Genomic DNA, 21688 nt, shown 5'->3' with positions numbered 1-21688 from the left:
CGAGTTCAGCATTATTGTGTTCTATATTTTTGTTCACATTTGTGAGTTCTCCTTCATTCTCCCTCCCAATCGCAGAGCCAACATTGTCTCTTTCGTCTAATTCTCCCTCCGAAATTGATAATTCACTGGTCTGAATGTTTGCTTGCGATTGTTCAGGAAACTCACAATGTGGAACAATTTCTGCTCTACATCTATACACAGCACATTCTATACTTTCATTGTCCTCTATATTATTGTTTTTAACCTCAAATTGCATAATCCAATTTGGTTTCTCATAAATTCCTTCGAAAACAATTTTATTTGTTAGTTTATTGTGAACTTTAAACACTTTATCATCTAAATAAATACTGAACCCTGCATCAGCCAGCTTTCTTAAAGATAGTAAATTTTCGGATACTTCCCTTTATTATCTACTCTTTTTCTTTATATTTTTATTAACGGTTTTATTTGTATACCTTTTTCCTCTAAATCTGTTCGTCTGGGCTCCGGCATTAGGACAGCTATCACCCTTGTGTCCTCTAATCTCCTGGCAGTAATAACAGAACCAGGCCTCTGATCCCGCTAGTGGGCAGTCCTTCGCCATGTGACCCAATTTGTTGCATCGGTAGCACTTTACTTCTTTGTGCTCTTCTGCGGTAGCCCTCTGCACTCTAACTTCTGGTTTCTCTAGCTTCTCTCTAACTTCACTCTTAGTCTCTGCCTCTAACTGCATCATGAAAGATTTTATTTCATCTACATTCATTTCTTTAAGATTAGTTTGTCTTCTAATTAAATCTACATTTCTCAGTTCTGGCACATTAATTGACACAGCTTGATACAATGCAGATCTCATTTCTTGTTCTGTGAGAGGTACCGCATCTTCGCATGATTCATATTCTCTAATTATTGAATCAAAGCGTTCGCAAAAATCACTTACTTTTTCGTCTTTTCTCATTTTAATTTGATAGAGTTTAGTTCGTACCGATGCATGAGTAACGTTTACTTCACTCTTTTTATAACCTCTTAATTTCTTCAAAATTTCTTTTGGATCTTTCTCATGTAAAATCCTTTTATGATAATTTTCATCTAAATGATTGATTATTATATCTCTAACTAGACTTTTTCTCTTAGCAACTTTTAATTCGGAAAGATTTTCTGGACTATCAATGTTTAAATCTATTACATCTAATAACTCGTTATTCATTAATTCGGATTTTAAATAATCCATCCAAAGATCAAAGTTGGATTTTTGCGTCAGCTTATATTCTCTTCTAATATGCAACCTTTGACTGTTTAATTCTACCTCTAAAGCACTCTTAATTGTCTCTAAACTTCTATTTTTCTCGACTGAACAGACTGTTTCATCTAACTTTTTCTTTTTAGGCTCTACTTCTGATTCTTTAACCGTTTGTATACCGTTTTCTACTTTACTTTGCGTATTCTGTTTATTTACCTCTAAACGTCTAATCTTTAGTTTCTCTTTCTCTAAATTTACGTGGGCGACTTCTACCATATTTTCCATCATGGAGGTTGCTTGGGTCATGACCTTATCCAACATCTTTATTACCGATTCCATTTTCTCAACCATCTTTTCTTGTTTCTCGTAAAGCATCTTTGTCCCTATAGGTAGTACAGGACGATTTTCAGCCCATTCTCTATTTACATCTATGTTTTCTATTATTTTTGGTTTGCTGCGTTTCGGGATTGCACCCTTTGCTTCAGTCTCCTTTTTGTTCTCTTTTTCTTCTAAACAAAATTTTTAAATTACTCTATCTCTGAATACACAAGTATATTATCCTTCTTGATTGTTTTATTTAAAAAAAAATACTCTCTTACCTTCATCTTTACTTATTGTTTTATTGCTACCTCTTTCTTTCTCTACCACTGTGACCACGCTGCTGTCACTATCGTAGTCAACCAGTGAATCCTGGTTTTCTTCCTCATCCATCGGAAGATTTTTCGTCTTATCTTCTTCCATCTAAATCGGGATTCAAATATCAATTGAACATTAGCATTCCTCTTTTGACAAGATAAACCAACATTTATATTGACCGATAATAATTTACAATTTCTATCACTAGATCTCTTTCAGCGATAAAAATTTAATGCTTATGAGGCTATATAGAACGCACTGCAATTCACAATAACCCCAAAGCGAGAAAACCACGCGCCTCTGCAGGGCTATCCGCACGCGCACACCACTGTCCGTTGCGATCTCCAGCACTGCTGAAAAGATCTATGGGAGCTCGGGTTGATCACGCACGCGCACGGGGCCCATACAAATTTACGCGGCCTCCCTGTACAGTAATCAAGCTACACCGCACAGCTAGTCATGCTCAATTACCGACCCGATACATGTCGATTTTGAAAATTAATTCCATACACATGCCTGTATATATATATATATATATATATATATATATATATATATATATATGTGTTATGGCGTCGCATCGATGCTATGTTTTTCAAATCGATCATGCGTCAGCGCGTGCCCGGCAACGCGTCCTTCGCGCCAAAATAATGACTCACTTTTCACGATCGGACTTTCGCGCGCCAAAAAATGACTCTCGCCGTTCACGATCGGACTTGCACAGGCACATCGCTTTTCCCGCCAGCTTGTTACCAAGCGGCATATATCTATCTCTTTCTATCTCACACATCTATCTCTTTCTATCTCACACATCTATCTCTTTATATCTCACACATCTATCTCTTTATATCTCACACATCTATCTCTTTATACATCTATCTCTAATTCTCTTATTGTCACTGTTGCCTCTATTTCTATCTCTCAAGACATCTATCTCCTTCTAACAGCATTTATCGAACGAACGTTCTTATTTGCTGAGAATTCTCTCGTTTTGCTCGTCAGCAACGAGGAATATTATTTACTTACCCTCTAATCTTCTAGATTCTTCTAAATGCTTTTCGTCTTCCCGATGCCCTTCGCCGGCGTCTCACACACTTCGCGTTACACGTTCAACTAGATGTTTTCGTGCTTCGTTCTTCACGCAGGGGAATCGTGCCCTGGGCCCATAACCTGTAGGATATTCGATAACGGCGACTGTATGCTTGACGAGGTGAACAGGAAAACACAAGGATTTCTCGAATACTCTATATATATATTTGTTCTCTGTACACTTAAACACGTCTTGACTCTACGACACTACGAGCTCTTCTGTACACGACCGAGACGACCGCAACGCAGACAAAGACCGCACGTAAGCGTGGCGCCCCGAGGCTCGCGCCACACGGGAGCTGCCCTCTAGAAGGGCGGGAGCACATCGCTCGTTCAAAGCCCAGCTTCTCATACATTGATAGTAGTAAATATTTCCTTACTTAAGGCTCCTGGATGGTCACCGCGGCCATATTGAATTCTCACTATTGAGGCGAGGAAAACACCCAATTTTGTCGTCCGTACCATTTTCAAATAAAGAGACATTTCAATAAAACATCACTATAGATCGTTTCAGAACACTTCCGAAATTGACCGAAAACTACCCTTTTCCCTCGACAATAAACAAACAGCCATAAAACAAAGCCTAAACATACGGGAAAAACAGCCGTTTAACGACTATCGAAAGGAGGTGAAAACGTTACTTCCGCATGCAAATCTTACTTTTCGGTCAATTTTACGATTTTCACGAATACGTTAAACGTTAGAGCACAAGCACAGAGCGAGTAATAAAGAAATAGCAAGGACGACAAAATAGGTTGTCAACATGTCACAAGACAGAATTCTCCATTAGAGAGAGTGAGAGGAGAGAGTGGCGGCGCCACCGTCAACGCAGAGTTCTCGGCTGACCATCCAGGAGCCTTAAAGCAAATATATTTTCCTTCAATTTTCCTATATTTTCTTCAATCTACGATTGAAAAGGACTTAAACCCGAGGTCGAAACGTAGCGTGCTATTTAATAAAGTTGGCCAGTTGGGTCGAATAAAATACACCAAAGCTGAATTTTTTTCACTTACTGGCGAGATAACTCAATTTGCTGTTTTTTTAACTAGTTTTGGTTAAAAAAAAAAATATTTCGTTGGGAGAAAGAAATGTCTGTAAGAACCAAAGAAACTATTTACTAGTATCAATGTAGATTTATAGCTTTGGTGCGTTATTAAATAGAACTAGGTTGTAAAGGATATATTTCGTTCAATGGTAGAAAAAATACTTAAAACTTTTTGTGAGACATGTTTATTTCAAAAATCATATTGTTAGAAAATATACTCATTACAGATATATTTCATATAAATGTATATTGTATTATACATAGCTTAAAAATTGCCAGATTACATTTTTATATTATATATTGATTTAGTGTATTTTGTATATTAATGACATACGATATATGTAATCACACTCTGTGCAATTAATTCTTAAATGAAATATCGAGTCTAAATAAAAAAATGCAAATGCAAAAAAAATGAAAGTTATTAAGTTAGGTAATTTTTTGCACTTTCTAAATTACTGGGAATAAAACTATAAAAAAATAATGGCCAGCTAGTCGAATTTCATTGATTCTTAATTCAGTGTTGAAATGTAAAATTTAAACTCTAAATTGTTATAGAGTGAAACATATAATACGTATAATACATATACCAATGTTAAAATTTTTTAACAGTAAAAAATTCAGTCAGTTTTTATTCCCTGAAATTTATTCAGTACAGTCAGTTGTGCTTGCACACGACTGATTTTTTTCATGTAAAATCTTTATAACGTGTTCCGTACTAGGAATTACTATGTCCCACTTGGTTACAAAATTATATAAACATTTTTGTATTATGAACCACAAATGTTCACTTGCCGTAGGGTACTGCAGCTGAAGCACGTGAAACGTTTTAAAACAAACGTCGATGGCTTCTAGGGTGGAAGAAGTGTTGTATAAAACGTCGTTGATGCATACGTAAGATGTGCTTATTTCGTGCAGTGTGGGTCCAACAACGATCACGTACGGCTGAATAGTCACTTTCAGTTCCTTACACTGTTTAATGTAATCTTCCCTAAGTTTAGACACATCACTAGGAATCTGAAAAGTACAATGTAAAACTATACACAAAGGGAATACGAAAGATGCTAAAATGTTTATTACAAGAATGAATTTCTGAACATTCTTAGGTACAATATAGCATGTAAGATACAACATATAGAGCCATAATTACACTCCCCTCAATAAGTTTGTACACAACCTCTTCAGATTGTGGGCTATGGCGGTGAAGGAAACACTAATCTTTAATCGTTGACAAAATATATAATATATTTATAGAATATAGCAGAATAAATTTAATAACATTTATAAGTCATTATAGCGAAATTCAATAATCCCATGAATCAAAAAATAATATATATAATTCACATTGTAATAGTCCGTTCAATGAAGAGAACATATAAGTTATTAGTCAAACGTATAATCTCCGTTTGAAACTTGGAACGTAAAATAACAATATTTCACAAGGTAATTATAATTAAAGAATCACTATGATATGATAACTTGAAAATATCTTCCAATTATTTAATCACTGAAAAGACTATTAGACATAACAAGAAGCTGATATTATAATTAATAATGAACCAAAATAATCTTATATATAAATATTTATAAGTGAATAATGCGTTAAATAATAGCCGTTAATAACACATTAATTCACAACGATTCGTGAAAAACGCAACGCAGTCTTTAAGTATTTCACATGAATCAACATTTTGTGTGTCACACCGTTGAATATAATTTCTAATAAATGAACGTTAACTTTATGACGAATCTTGTTCAAAAACAATTGAGGCAATATATATCTTATCGTAAACATTTTATGCATTCGTTCGTATTGACTAAACAAATGAATCACTTCGCAATATGTATCAAAATTATGTGAATTAACTATCACAGAAAATAGCATTAAACGTGTCGTAATCTGAAATATTTTACTTTACTTGGCCACAATGAAATAACACGAATGAATAATTGAATAATGGTTGCAACCCGTAAATAAAAACTTGAGTACTCAAGGGAGAAGAACGATTATCGTTCCTGTCTATAAATGCTTCGCTAGAGCGCGGAAGCCTTTCCAACGTCCTTTACTGGACGGTAGATCTCTCGAGATTTCTGAAACCAAGGATCGAGTAGATTGTAGACTTTTCCGACAATCTTTTCTTAGTCGTGATCAATGGCTTCTATCAGAAATCTAAGAGTTACCTGATTACTAGTGTCCACCGTGTGTGGAGGCACTTCTAGAAGAGTCGTTTCCTTTCCGTTTATCCATATCAGTCATCATCAAGAAACGGAGTAACGGCGTCAATCTTATGCCGTCATCCTCATCATCAAGAAACGGAGTAATGGCGTCGATCTCTCACACGTTGGCGAATGAATCGAGCCCTGGTCCTGCCGTGCGTCAATTACAGTCCCTCGGATCTCCTCGTACTTCTCATTACAGTCCCTCGGATCCTCTCAGACTTCTCAATCAGTTACTTAAAGTATCACGCTCGTCGTTTACAATGACTCGGATTCAATATAATACCGAATTCAGATTATTACGGCAGAAGGTCAGAAAAATGTCTTCACTGTTAGACAAACAAGAAACGAATAACGCCGGTTGCCCGGGCCGCAAGCTTGTGCATGCACGCGCGCTTTCTTCTTCACGCGGCAATTACATGAATTGAATATCGATACGTCGCGCCTCTCGCGCTTTACGCTATACAATTTCTCTAGGGAACTAGATTCGCCAACTGAAGTGAGTTTACAAAATCGCTAGTGCTTTCTATGAAACATCATAGATGGCAACATTCACCCTCTTCTCCTCAATGTCTCATCGCGCTTTCAAACAAGTTCAAGTCCAAATGTGTGTGTGTGTGTGTGTGTGTGTGTGTGTGTGTGTGTGTGTGTGTGTGTGTGTGTGTGTGTGTGTGTGTGTGTAGATATTAATACTCTATAAGACATATATTGTATACTAACAATTTTTTTATTGTATACCACCAAAAAATTTTTCATTGATGAATAGTCTAAAAATGCACTCATCATTTACTTGAAATAAGTAAATTTTACTTTGTTAGAATAAATTTTTGTACACAAAAAAAATGTGTACTTAAATTAAATAGGTAAGTATCACTTATTTTAAATAATTTATTAGTTTATATATCCACAATCTTATCGTAAGTTTGTCATAAGTAACAAATTCATTCAAAATATATTCTAAATCTTAATACTTCAGTGAAGAATATTAAATTCAGTAAGAATTTGATTTACTTATTACTTTGACTTCTTTACTTTTTTTACTTTGACTTTTTTTAAATTTATTTTTATATAATATTCTTCGAGAAAATATAAATTCTTTTTTTAACTATACGAGTTTTTCTAAAATTTGTGACAAGTATATTTTAAGGCTATTACCAAGAAAGTATTCTTTATTGAAAATAATCATTACTTATTACGAGGGAAAAAGTAAACCGAGTATTCGCTTTTCTTGGCAGTAGAATAAAATTTTTTTATGTGCATACATCCATTTTAAAAGAATTGTCAAGAGACGACAGATTTCATCTACTACCTGTAATCAAGCAATAACATATAATATCTGTCTCTTACAGTTTCTAACAGTTGTTCTTCTATATTACTAATAGCGAATTCAATTGGGCGCACTAGTGCGCACTGGCGCACATTAAAATCGTTGTACACAAAACAATAGACATGTGATATATAGATCGGCGCCATCCGGCGTGATATATAGATGGGCAAAATTAATCCGGTTGATTTTTACAAATTCGTCCGCCATATTGGATTTGCCATTTTGAATTTTGAAAATCTGATTTCAGATTTCTAATCAGCGACCCCGAAAACTTCCGAGTAACAAGTTTCAAGAGAATCCGGTTAATTTTTACAAATTCGTGCGCCATATTGGATTCGCCCTTTTGAATTTTAAAAATCTGATTTCAGATTGGTAATCAGCGACCCCGAAAACCATATACTCAATGCGTTTTGTAGATATTTGGCTATTCCCTTAATTATGGGACTGAAAGGGTTAAGAGGACTAAGCCTACTGACTTATTCCACCGAAGAACCAACGAGTGTAGTCCGGCCACTTTACATTAAGTGGAACTGTGTCAGGTGTTTGCATGTTATCGTGAGATGACGAGCATACTGAATCTCTCAAACTCTCAAAGGAAAGTCATAAAACGGTCAAGAATGACTGGTTTGATTTTAGTATGTCTACCCAGACAACATTAAAAGAAGGTTGTTTTGACATTGACGAAGATTGGTGAAAGGGTTACTGTTTTCTGCTTATTTTATATGTGATCTGAAATCACGTGTCCTATTTTTTTTTAATAATGTTTGCACAAGCCTGCGCACAAGCCTGATCTCGAGAATTAGATGAGGAAGGAACAAATAATAAAGATCCGTTTATTGAGAGAGAGATTGCGTTTCGTAATTTATATGTAATTCAAAATAAGAAGTTTAGAATGGGCAGAACTATACAAAGAATACCAACATTTGTTGCATAGGAGAAGGGAAACTGCCCTAAAACCTTCCCAGTATTCGTGAACAAAATTGTACATAGATAATATAAAAAAACAATAGAGATACAATAAATGTATCAAATACATAAAAGGAAACAAATAAATGGTTATTAGAGAACAGTCCTTTCTTTTTAATTATGGCAAAATATATTTGCATTCACTGAAGCAGTTCTTTGTTATGTAATCAGGTTCGTTATCAAAAGAATGGTAATAATAGGTAAGCTCATATTTTCTCTTGACGTAGTCAAAATGAAACAGATAACGTAATATCAAGAAAGGATTATTCAATTATTCACGCAAATCATTTAGCATATAAAATTCAATGCAAACATAATTTAAATAGTCATTGAAGTAATGTATCAATCTTTGAGTTTTAATAATAATTAATCTTAATTGGCCTCTTACGATTTACAGTATAGACTGTTTGTTCTTGAACGAATGACTCATTTTCAGCAAAATTATATAGTAAGTAAAAGAAAATAAACTATAAGAATTTCTTGATTTCTCATGTTCATAGGCCTTCGGTTTTCAATTGACACATTAATTCACTTTAGCATGAACGTAATACTAGACAACTCGTAATTCGCAATATAATTATTAGAAGATTATAAAGTAATTGAATAAGAATTTTTATAGTAACGCAGGGAAACAGTTACTCGATATTATAAAGTAATTGAGTAAGAACTTTATAGCAACGCACGGAAACGCTTACTCGATAGTTTTATTACAACGCAAGAAACGATTAATATAATCCGCAATGAACGCATTCTCATTTAGTCTATAATACAAGTGAATGTAACGAATGCCATCAACTTAACTTCATAAACGATAAAGAATATTGTATAATCAATTATAATGAAATATACGCACAAAAGAAAGAAATAAAGGTTTTTTACTTGTCACGAAAATGGTTGCAACCGAAGGATTAATTATTTACTTTACTTTAGACTGAGCTCAGTATTATAATTAGACTCGAACTGAATTTTTTAATGTCCTTTCAAAAGGCGAGGAAATCGTCCTCTCACTTGCTCTCGTAATCTCTGTGTTTGAAACGCACAAGCTCGCGCAGGAGCCTGAGCTCAAGATTTATAGAATAGGGAACGACACTTTTCTTGTTGTAACGTCGGTAAAGAGATTGTGTATTTCCAAGGCCGTTATGTTATAATCTATGAATATATTGTAATAAATGTTGTACAGAGAACACATAGTATCAATACAAAAGAAGATAATGTTGAATTATAAATGCATAATCTTTTCTCATTTGTCACTACAAGAAGTTAATCTCTCATCATAAATGATTGTAAGAACTAAGATTTCCGTTATTTGTATTTCGAACAGAGAAACAGTCCAGTGATTTCATTCAATCCGTTATCCCGTGTTTTATGCTAGGACGATATCCATCGCGCTGTGTCTTATGCGAGGACGATATCCTTCGATCCGTGCCAAATGCGAGGACGATATCCTTCGCTCCGTGCCAAATGCGAGGACGATATCCAACGCTCCGTGCCAAATGCGAGGACGATATCCAACGCTCCGTGCCTAATTCGAGGACGATATCCAACGCGTTTTATGATGACCTTGCGTTCATTATAATCCGACCGATAATTGCCGATTAATCCCGCTTGTGATCTTTACGTTACACGAGTTCGATATTTTACCCGATTGCGTCCGCCGGTGATAATTGTAATGATGGTCATCGACCAAAACCGTAAGTTACCTGGTTACATCCGCCGTTGATAATTGTAATGATGGTCAACGACCAAAACCGTAAGAACCTTTTCCGATAGATAGGATGGCCGCTTCGTTCCTTTATGACGATGCCACGATGCAATGTCCAAGATGGCCGTTTCGTTCCGTTCCAACGAGGCCACGTCGCAATGGCTATGTTCATCCGTCCTTCCGTCGTATCGAGCGAGGTTGTTTCAATCTCCTCTGATCAGGGCTGCAATGCTTCCTCTGGTATTACGGAGACGTCCTGGTGATCTGTCTCAGACTCAATAGTCTGGCGGATTTCAGTCGCGTAGCAATTATACGACGCCGATGTAAAGAACGTAACTCTACGCCTCGCTAGCCGGAAGACGATTGCTTGTTCGGCGGGCTTCACGCCCGTCTCGACACACTCACGCTTGCGCAGTATCGTCGGTCCGTGCCTTTTCCCGACGCTGGGCGCAACGTGATCATCGCAGCGCTCGCGAAACACCGAACGTTAAAGATAACTAGGGAACTGTAATACCGATGCCATCTGTGAGCATTCTACCGAATTGCCACTTACTTCCGCAATGTTCGTATACACAATCTCTTCACGATTCTTATTGCCCGTTTGTAACACGCTGACTCCGTGATATGTCCGCTCGTTTTCAGATATTGTGAACGACTGACTTGTCTATTCGGTCGCGCATCACGATCGAGGCTTTTTCGCCCCCCACTCCTTGTTTACGCTTCGCGCTCTGGAATCCCGCGCGTGCCATCCGTCGCACATGTGTCGCACATGTGTCGCGCTCCGAATTCTTGTACGCACTTTCTAACACTCTGCAAGCTGTAATAGCAGAGAATACCCTTGAGAGGATTGATTATCTCTCTCGTAACGGTAGACGAATGTCTAACGTTCACTCTCTGTAACGGAGAGTCTAACGTTTTCACTCGAGTATATTTAAACAGGTTACCTTTTGATTGACGATAACATCACACAGGATGTTCACACAACGAGTATATATCGAAATTCCCAAGCCTTATCTCTCTCGTTTATCCAAGACTTAGAAAGGGCGTTTTAATTCCTGTCGAAAAGGCTTTCTTGAACGTTCCAGAAAATGGCTGCCTTCCTTCGTTCCACGTGCCGGCATGGCTCGCCGAAACGTATCTCACTGGCTTCCTCTCGGTGACGATCGTAGTTGTCCGTATCTTTCGTCGATTTTATACGATAAATAGTAATATTATTACTGCACACGAAGAGGCAGTTTTCAGCGACCGCACAAATTTACTGCAAAAGGATGACGCAATTACGTATCGAAATTTAAGTATCACGCACGAGATATCATACAGGTATCATGTCTGGGAGACGAATGCTCATTGCTCGCTCGTCCGGGCTGCGCGCCCCTCCCAACATGCTCACGCAAGCGCGCGGGAAGCCCGCGCTCGGCCGTTCTCGAACGCCTGGATTACTACGCGGTCGGGACCTATTTTGCGCATAAACATTCGCGCGTTCCGACCTACCGCACGACGAACGCCATAGATGGCTGTACTTATACAATCTCTCTCTCTCTTTATACGTTGACTTCAAACAAATAACTTAAATTTTTTATTACATATACGTCGCACGTTGCTTCGCTTTCGGCTTCATTTGCTTTAAACCAGTTCGATATTTCTGATTTATCTGTTATAACGATTGTTACAATTATTTCCGTCTTCTATTGTAGACGATTAAATACTAAGCGCGGTACAGAAATCGCGTTAAGCGTTAAGCGTTTGAAAAACTGCTCAGCAAAACAAAGAGAGAGGGATGGTTTATTTACTTTATTTATTACTTAAACTTTTTTTGGATGTATGTAAATGTGGATATACGTCTAATTTTTTACCCAACATATCATGTCGTACGGCTCTATTTTCTTCCTTCGACTACTAAATTTAAACTTATTTTTAAGTTAAAACACGCAGCGCGTATGACAATTAAAAATGTTGAAGTTAGTTAGATATATGGTAAAAATTACAAATCAGTTTAGTCTATGAAACGCTCTCGTATGAAATGATATTTCTTGACTCGTACATATGTGTTCCTTTTTCTTTAAGAAAATAACATGTGTATAAATAAATATAAAGAAAACATATAAGTAATAAAATATTAAGGAAAATCTTCTAGAAATACTTTTTCAGAAATATAAATAACTAATGATTCTATCGTCAGATTTAAAAAATTGTTATTTTTTTTTAGTTTTAACTTATTTGAATTTATATAAAGATAACCGGCTTTTTCTCCTAAAAATTAACACACTTAAGAAGCACCTAACAACGAACGATAGACTTAAGTCTAGTTTAAATTTTTTTAAACTATTTGTGATTTTTTTCACTTCTGCATTTTATTGGTTTTCTAATTTTTTATGTCCATTTATGACGTCGATGTGTAACGCTAATGTCATCTGTTTCTTCTTAAGACTGTGTTGTTACATGTTATACGCATTATTCTACTGATTGTATGATGTACGAAATATATCTTTTTGATTTATATGACTTGCTTTGAAGTTATATCATTTTCCAGCAGATCAAAAATAAAAGGGAGTTCTTGTCGCATGCAGTCGAGTTTTATAGTTCCTGATACTTTTTAGTAATAGTTCTGATGATTTTACCCAAAAAACAGTCGATCGAAAAAATTATCTGCTAACTTCCCGTAGCAGATCATTTTCTAGCAGATAAAGAATAAAAGAGAGTTCTTCTCGCATACAGTCGAGTTCTATAATTCCTGATACTTTTTAGCGATAGTTCTGGTAATTGTGCCAAAAAAATCCATTGAAAAAAATTATTAAAACTTACGTAAATGACGTTTACGGCAGATCTTCGAAGTCGAATGTCTTCTTAACTAGTGACCGGATCGTTTTTGATCATAGAAATTCCTTTTAGAATTCTTAGAGTTCTACTAAAAACGGAACTCCTATCAAAACGTCTAAAACTTTTAAAAAATTTTTTATGCGGTTAGTCGAATTTTACGCGTTGCATCCTCGAAGTCGAATATTTTCTTAACTGGCCATTAAGAAGTTAATATATTATGTCTTGCTCAACATTTAGAAATTAAGTTAAAAATACCAATACCCGGACATGTACCTATATCTGGACACCTTTATTATTTATAAGTATAACGCGAATTAAAATCAAAGACAAAAATATATTTTTTTGTAGTTTGAAACTTCAGTTATATGGTATCCAAACGTTTATTTCTATAAATTTATATTTTTTTAAAGGTATCCAGACATAGATACGTGTCCAGGCATTGGTACTTTTACCTAGTTTTAAGGATCCGGGTATTAGTACCTTTATACCTTAATTGGATCTGAAAATTAAATAATATCCCTCCACACGAACCGAAATAATTAATAAGATATTTTCTTTTTTCTGTTATATGCAAAATAAAGATAAACTTTATATTCTACAAATTTAGATTTTGTATTGGACATAATGATTAATACAAAATCTAAATTTGTTGAATTTTTATTAGAGAATTTGATAATTTGTATACGACAATAAAATTAAATCCATATAATTAATTGCATCTTTAAGCTTATTGGTTAAATGAGTTTTGATAAATGATAGCATTTATCTTGTGTTTTTATTAAATCTAGAATTTATTGGTACCTACAGTATATGATAACGAATAGTTCACAAAAGAGTACTTTTTAATAAAAATTAGATTACAGCGGATATACTGAATAGTCCGAGCTTGTGAAAATATCGTTTTGTTAATGATACCACGTAAATGTAATTTTCAAAAAAGGCAAAAAAAGGCGTTAAGTACACATTTATAATATATACATTATACGCGAGATACGCGAGATTCACTTACGTGTACAAGCTAAACGTCTATTGTTTTCTATTTTGTATACATTGAGTATAATTATGTATTTTTATTTTGATATTTAAAGGCGCACATTACGTCATCGGTTGAAGTTCGGCCGAAACAGCCGTTTATTATAAGTTTTAATACGATATTGTAACACGCGGTTTGACGTGAAAACGCGTGAGTTTTCGTTACCGCAGAGAGAGAGAGAGAAAAAGAGAAAAATTTCGAGATTCCCCGTGTACATGGATTTTTACGTAAATTTAACATTGTATAATGACTTAACGTATTTTTATTTTTCGATATTCTCTTTCTATATTTGTAAAGAGTGTACAGAAGAATGGTGCACGGAAAGAACGGTTTTGCTGAAGTATCAAAAAATTTAGCTAGATACAGATCTGAAAATAACTTTGTTGCATCATCAAAATAATTATGTAAAACAATCAAACTGATTACTAAAATATCGAAATTTTTACCGCATTATTATCATGCTTCAGCGACCTACTATAATTATTTTAATGGTGCAACAAAATTATTTTTAAACAGAAAACCGTTCTTTCCGTATGTGTAAATTAAGGGCGTGCATTTCCATGATGCGTGAATAAGAAACTCTGATGCAAGCCTCTGGCTTTCGTTCGCGCTTCACAAAATCGAATTTTGTACCCAAAGTATCGCAAAATTTAGCTAAATACAGATCTGAAAATAATTTTGTTGGCCCATCAAAATAATTATGTAGAACTTAAACTGATTGTTAAAATGTCAAAATTTTTTACAGAATTATCATATTTCAGCGACTTACTATAATTATTCTAATGGTGTAACAAAATTATTTTCAGATCTGTATATTTAGCTAAATTTTTAGATACTTCAGCAAAACCGTTCTTTCCGTGCACATATTTTTATCGGGGTCTAAATATCGCTAATATATATCACTAATGTAAAATGTACATAAAAGAAGCCAGTTGTTACCATTTGTACACACATTAATCTAATAACTTCCTCGTCTGAACGTAGTTGGAATATTATCGAATCATTAGAGAATCTTAATATCTTGAGTTCGACTGATCGAGATTCAGCGGAAAGGCAAATATATATAATATATGAGAAGCTTGAAGAAGTGCAGGATGTCTACTGAGATTACCCGGAAAAGGAACAGACAGTATCTGAACATTTTTAATCCTTTAGGGGCCTGTGTACATAAATTATCCACAAAAAAAATAAAAATAAAAACTTATCAGGGACGTCTTTTAAGACTACCTTATAAATTATAACATTTTACTCCAACGGGATTGACATGTGGCCCTTAAAGGATTAAAGAAAAAGAAAGTTACGATTAATGGATTATAACAACGCGTAATAAGTTAATATTTATTTTAACTGGCTCAGTAGATTAGTGTGATTATGGCATTTAAAATTATCATGTGGACGTTATTTGTTACTTTATACATTACTTTTTGTGAATCGCAGCAGAAAGGACAAAAGGTTCATGGACACATAGTTGTGTCATGTGTTGGCGCCGAACGACCGACGACACATATAGTTCGCCTAGTTTCGGCGGATTGCACTGATCCCGTTTTGTGGTAGGTCACTGGTAGGCGAGAACCGGTCGTCCCAGTTTTATTCTACAACTGCACGTGATTTCGACGTTTGTTCTGACCATTTTCGTGTTTGCCTTATACCTTACACCGACGGTGTCGGAGGAGAAACGTCGATCATCGGAGGTGTTTCTTCAGGATCCAAACAACGCATTGATGCTCCTGGAACTGAATATGCAACTGGCATCGCCACTCTTCGCGCAGTCATCGATCGCTCTATAACGTAAATTAGGTGAGAAGATGCATTCAAGCGAATGGGTATTTCAACCCCCACTGCTGCGCGGAGTCAACGTGGAGCTGCTTAATCGAAACCTCTGGCAGCAATTTTATGAGAATAATACGGAAATGATAATTACCAAGAGCGGTCGGTGCATGTTCCCGTCTGTTCAAATAAACGTAAACGGTTTGGAGAAACGTGAGAATTATTATGTCCTCATGAAGATAGCACCGGACTCCGATCGCCGCCACAAGTACTGTGGATACCAGAACGGGGGCGAGAACAGCAATATGGGTGGCTGGAGTTTCGTGGGGTCGGCAGAGCCGCAACAGCCCTTTGGCTATAGGATTTATAAGCATCCCAAGAGTCCGGCAACAGGGAGCCACTGGATGGACAATCCGATCAGTTTCAATAAATTGAAGCTCACGTACAACATCAACGACCCCAATAATAACGTGGTATTAACATCGATGCACAAATACGTTTCTAGGATCTGGATAGTTCGTTGCTTCGATGCGAAGAACTACAACGAGCTCTTTACTCATTCAACCGCGTTGTTCGCTTTTAAGGAGACGGAATTTATCGCGGTGACGGCATACCAAAACGAGAACATTACTAAGTTGAAAATCAATAACAATCCATTCACGAAGGGTTTTCGCGAGATGGGTCAGTCACGGTTCAAGCGAAAGCATCATTCGATCGATCATCAGACCCAATCGTATTCCAGTCCCGAAGGGGTCTCATTGACCTACGACTCCGAATCGAATCAGCCGAACGACCCCCCCCCCCCTTAAGGGTTCCAAGCCCATTAAAGCATGCGATTATTTTTTACTTTAGCCGGGGAGTCGAAGTTGGCCGGCCTTGCAACGTGGGAGAAGCGGACGCGAATCCCGCCACCGTTGCGAGTCGATCCCCGGCGCCGGGCATGCTTGAAACGCAGTGCCCGTGCACTGCGTTTGACACATATGGATATCCATTCACGAAATAACTAATTACTATTTATTTCTATTTTAATTTGACACGGCTACTGGAGGCAAGTCTCGTCGAGACCGTGGACATGTTCGGACGTGTTTTGTTCTGAATAATTTTTGAAGATTGCTGATTCAATCAGCGCCGAGTTTGGATTGAATCTTTTGAGTCTGTATTTATTATATTCGATTTGTTCTTGGCCGTTATGTGATCTTGAGGAAGATTAGGTGCCATAAAATTTACGAAGAAGAAGAAGAAGAAGAAGGAAGAAGAAGGCTATTGAGGGCCACGGTTACTCGTGGCATGAGTCTCGTGCGTCAACAGGCGTAATCGTTTCTATACCCGATAACTAGCGCCTACTCTCGAGGAGCCAGCTACGGAGTCACTGGGTGTTTCCGCACTAACCGAGTCATCAATCTCGCATCGTGCGTGCAGTGCCCGGACCATCCGAGAACCCGGGCGTGAAGATTCATTCTTAACTTCTTCTTATTTACCATGTGTTGTGGAGCAAACGGATTGACAGCCGAGAGCTTTCCAGATAACCGTGCTTTTCCTTGGCTCCGCAACTCACTAGCGATACTCGGGCCCGTATCACTACAGGCTCTTAGAGGCGCAGTCTATTCGCCATTGACGCCACTTGGTTACTGCAGAACGCGCTGGCCAGCCGACATCAGATCTTGCGACCGAGCCGTACTGAATCGGAACAGCCCCATTGCAGCGGTTCAGCGAGACCACTGGAGGTGTTGCAGCGCATGACTTGACTAGGAGAGGCTATATATTCGCATCACCAGACCAGAAACTGACTCTGACTCCAGGCCCAAAGAGACTCGTGCAGAGAATCAATGGCTTAAAAACAGCCTGACTCTTTCGATACAAAACGACAGTGCTCGCACCACCGTAGTTTTCAGGCCACTTGAATTTTTGGATTCTAACACGGATTCGCCACTTTTTTTCACGTTCCTTTTTGCCAAGATTTACAAAAGGTAATATAGTCTTGCCGTTGTTCGCAACGCGGACGGGAGCGAGGCCGCCGTGGCCAGCGTGATAACCGGTAGTAGGTTCGAGAGGACGAGTACGTGTATACGCGAATCGTTTCCAGTTTCGCCGGCGTGAACTTGCTTCTAGTATTAGGGCCACGCGAAGTAAGATCATCTCTGCTACTCAATATGTCGTTAACCCTTCAGGGGCCTGTGTACATAATTATTTTTTTGTTTTAATGTACATAATTATGTACATAAAAAAACAACAAAAAAGAAAAAAAACAAAAAAAAAACAAAAAAACAAAAACGCAAAAAAATATAAAAAACAAAACAAAACAAAAAAAAACAAAAAAACTAAAAAACTTATCAGGGACGTCTTTTAAGACTATTTTATAAATTATAACATTTTACTCTAACGGGATCAATGTGTGGCTCCTAAAGGGTTAATTTAACTAAAACAATGTTAATTTAATTATTAATTTGACTAATCAATGGAGTTAAAATAACATTATTTGTGTTAAAATAATAAATTTTGACACATGGTAATTAAAAAGAACAAAATGTTATTTAACTCAAGGTATTGGTTTAAGTTTTATCTTTTGATATTTAATAGCGTAGGGACAATTATAGTAACTATACCATTTTTTATTTATATAGAGTATATAGACTAATGATTATATGTATAGAATACTTTGTAATTAATCGTAATTGCGAGCCGTTTTATCATACACTGTAAATCCAATTGTGTTATTTATACATGTATAAACGTTTAAAAATAGAACATTTGACTGAAGCTCGTTTTACATGTTTTGTTGCGTGTGAAATCAACACGTTTAATCGTATTAATATGTTCAACCGTGTTAAATGGCATCATTCAAAACGACAAGAAATGTGTAAGAAGAGCTTTAGTTAAAATAACACACTTGGATTTGCAGTGAATTAGCCGTATAGAAAAAGAATTTTTCATTATTTTATAAAATATTATACATTTCTTTTTTAAAGTAAGTTACGCACGTTGCACGTAACTTTTTTCAACTTTTTAATACGCCACGAATGTCTGTACTCGATGCATTAAATTATGCGTTTTACTCGTTGATATTATTTACGATAATTACCGTTGCATCTTTAATCGATTATATAGGCGTATATATCGATGCTGCGAGATTTATATCAATATTACTCGTATAACGAACTCCCTCCGTGAATATATCTCCGATTTAAGGTCGATTTAGACATAACCGTGCCGTGCCCGTACCGTTTACGGACTGAAAGTTTTAGACTCGTTTCACACGTAGGTATCCGGCACCGGACTACCAATGCCGGGTATCCGATCGATTTTCTTTATTTTCACAAATCGGCTATCGGAAAAACGTGTAAATGCTCCCATATTAATCCATACATTTTGCGATCCGATACCCGGCGTCAGTAGTCCAGTGTCGGATACGTGTGAAACGGGGCTTAAGTCGAATGTCATCCGTTGCATCTTCGAATATCTTCATTATAGTGGGCGGATCGCCACTAGTTAGTGGTAGAGTTGCAGGCGTTTTGATGGGAGTTTTAAGAAGATATTCGACTTCGAAGGTCTGTCGTGAATGTTATTTGCGTTTTGATGATGATTTTTAAAAATAATTTTAAAATTTTGCAATTTTTTATTTATCAGGAACTCTAGAACTTTTTTAAAGGAATAAAATGAGCTACTTAGAACTATTCTGACTTTAAATCAAACTTTTCTATTTTTTTTTTTCAGAAAAAAAAATTAAAAAATTTTTTTCTTTTATCAGAAACTCTAGTACTCGTCAAAATGGTTCAGATGAGCTATTTAGAACTATTCGGTCTTGAAGTTGGGTGTGAAGTTAGCATTTCATTTTTAACTGAAAAGTCTTTTATTTAATGCTAAAAAAATTTATTCAAATATTTGATTATGTTAGCGGATTGTGAACCCACAGGAAACTAAACAACCAAACGTTAGAATTAATAAAAATACAACTAAGAGACCATTATGTAGTTATGTGAACTAAATTAACGATTGCAGCCGAGGATGCAAAGTTCGGACGTTTTATAACTTAACTTTTCTAAATGGTTTAAAAATGCTCGCGAGAGATGTCAATGCGTGACCTGTTTCGATGATCATAAAAATAATTAGCTGTTTAGCTTAGGCAAAGATTTGTTTTTGTTGATCGGATGTTTCTCCTGATTTTAGATGTTTGTGGAAGCCGTTATAAATGTTGACGAGGCAAGGGGAAAATAAACGATCAACCTTATTTGATTAAACAAGATTAATTGATAATTAGCGTCAACAGATTTCTAACAATGTTTTATTTTTAATTAGAAATAATAGAATAAAAAAAGGAAAATTAATTACGGATATAATTAACTAAGTAACTATAACGGACGCGTATTTCATAGAGGAAGCTTTGTTTTCATGAATTTCGTATATGAACCTTTGATTGCGTATAAAGTTGGGTCTAGTCAACCAAATTTAAATGAATTATATATGAAATAGGGGTAGAAGAAACCAAAGAAAAGATTGTCTTTTGAGTTTTTGATGCCAATATGTTCAGAGTGTTCTAAAATGTCGAAATATCGCATTAAAATCGCATGTCCGTATGTGTGTGTGCGTGTGTGTGTGTTTGTGTGTGTGTATGTACAGATTTGATGTCCGTGGTTGCTCTAACTTAGGCAAATATCAAGAGACACGGTAGTGTCTCGCGCCAAGTATACGCTTCGCCCCCCCCTCGTTGGGAGAAATAGCTCCCCGCAAGTCCTTCTTTAAGGGCGAGGGGGGGCGAAGCCCTTCCCCCCCCCGAAGCGCTTCGCCCCCCCCTCGCCCCTGCAAGTCCTTTTTTAAACTTTAGACGCACTTGTGATATAAAATAGTGTGTGTAACACGTGCGGGTTGAGAATTGGACACGCGTGCGGAGTGGACGCACTTGTGTCCAATTCTCAACTTCCCGCACTTGTTACACAAATAACTAAAGCGATTTCATCAATCGAATATATATTCAAACGTTTCGGCTCGGGATTGAGCCATCTTCAGTGAAATATATAGAAAAGTTAATAGTTATTCCCATTCTCCTTGTTGGACGGTGAGTTTCGAGATTGAAAAATCCCAAAAGACAACATTGACTTTCGAATTACTGTCTGTAACAGATCCAAAACGAACAATGATATTCAATATTTCTGTCAGTATCTTAATTCAAGTCAATTAACGAGATGTGGTTAAACTCACCCGATAGCCAAAAAGAACGAGAGTATTACAAAGCCATACAGAGTATATATAACGAGTCTTCCGAAAAGATATAACATTCTATGCGGAGACGAAATCAAACGAACATGTCAAGAAGGCGGACGGAAAAATTCTAACGTCAATTTCGTCATGTCACGTTCACAATAACCAACCGTAACAAATAAAATATGGAAACATGAAGGGTCGCCACTATAAACATTCAAAAACTAAATGCAGTGGTACCTCCCGGCACAATACGTACAGCAACAATAAGCATGGTTTACAATTTGTCTAGTATAGATACATAAGCGTGGTGAAGAAATTCTGTATCAGTTTGTAAATTCAGACTGTTCTTCTGTAACTTAATGTGCGCCATTTCCGAAATTCGTCTTTTAGATAGAAATCTCTCTTTGTCTAGTATCTCAACGTTCTCCCAATCGAATTCATGGTCAAAATTAATCCTATGTTCCGTAATGACGGATTGAGTTGTAGTATTTCTTCGAATGTGGTTTCTATGTTCAGAGATCTTGGTTTTTAATTGTCTCATTGTTTGACCCACGTATGAGGCATCACAATTTTTACATGAGATCTTATTGGATCTACATTTTTATTGGATTGGATTGGGAGAACGTTCTTCTGTACTCGAATAAAGTTACGCATTTTATTTAAGCTGAAAAACGAAA

The 21688-nt window shown here is 36.4% G+C and overlaps 1 protein-coding gene, 1 long non-coding RNA gene and 1 pseudogene across 2 annotated transcripts; 1 reads left to right on the top strand and 2 right to left on the bottom strand.

The window, feature by feature from the left end:
• Nucleotides 1–394: 394 nt before the first annotated feature.
• Nucleotides 395–3836, bottom strand: LOC139808324 (uncharacterized). The gene is made up of 4 exons (XM_071770169.1): nucleotides 2879–3836; nucleotides 1816–1957; nucleotides 1433–1725; nucleotides 395–706 (listed from the first exon to the last, which is right to left on the bottom strand). The coding sequence occupies exons 2-4, from the start codon at nucleotides 1955–1957 to the stop codon at nucleotides 407–409; spliced, it is 735 nt and encodes a 244-aa protein (XP_071626270.1). The 5' UTR covers nucleotides 2879–3836; the 3' UTR covers nucleotides 395–406.
• A 1710-nt stretch (nucleotides 3837–5546) lies between these two features.
• LOC139808325 (uncharacterized) lies at nucleotides 5547–6778 on the bottom strand. Its single transcript, XR_011730838.1, has 2 exons — nucleotides 6168–6778; nucleotides 5547–6077 (listed from the first exon to the last, which is right to left on the bottom strand). It is a non-coding gene; the product is annotated as an uncharacterized lncRNA (long non-coding RNA).
• An 8364-nt stretch (nucleotides 6779–15142) lies between these two features.
• On the top strand, nucleotides 15143–18086 carry LOC139808144 (T-box protein 2-like; annotated as a pseudogene).
• The last annotated feature ends 3602 nt before the right edge of the window (nucleotides 18087–21688 follow it).

This window comes from Temnothorax longispinosus, chromosome 2 (assembly GCF_030848805.1).
Source record: "Temnothorax longispinosus isolate EJ_2023e chromosome 2, Tlon_JGU_v1, whole genome shotgun sequence".
Lineage (NCBI taxonomy): Eukaryota > Metazoa > Arthropoda > Insecta > Hymenoptera > Formicidae > Temnothorax > Temnothorax longispinosus.
Note: the sequence above shows the minus strand (reverse complement) of the source record. Positions and strands in the feature narration are given on the sequence as shown.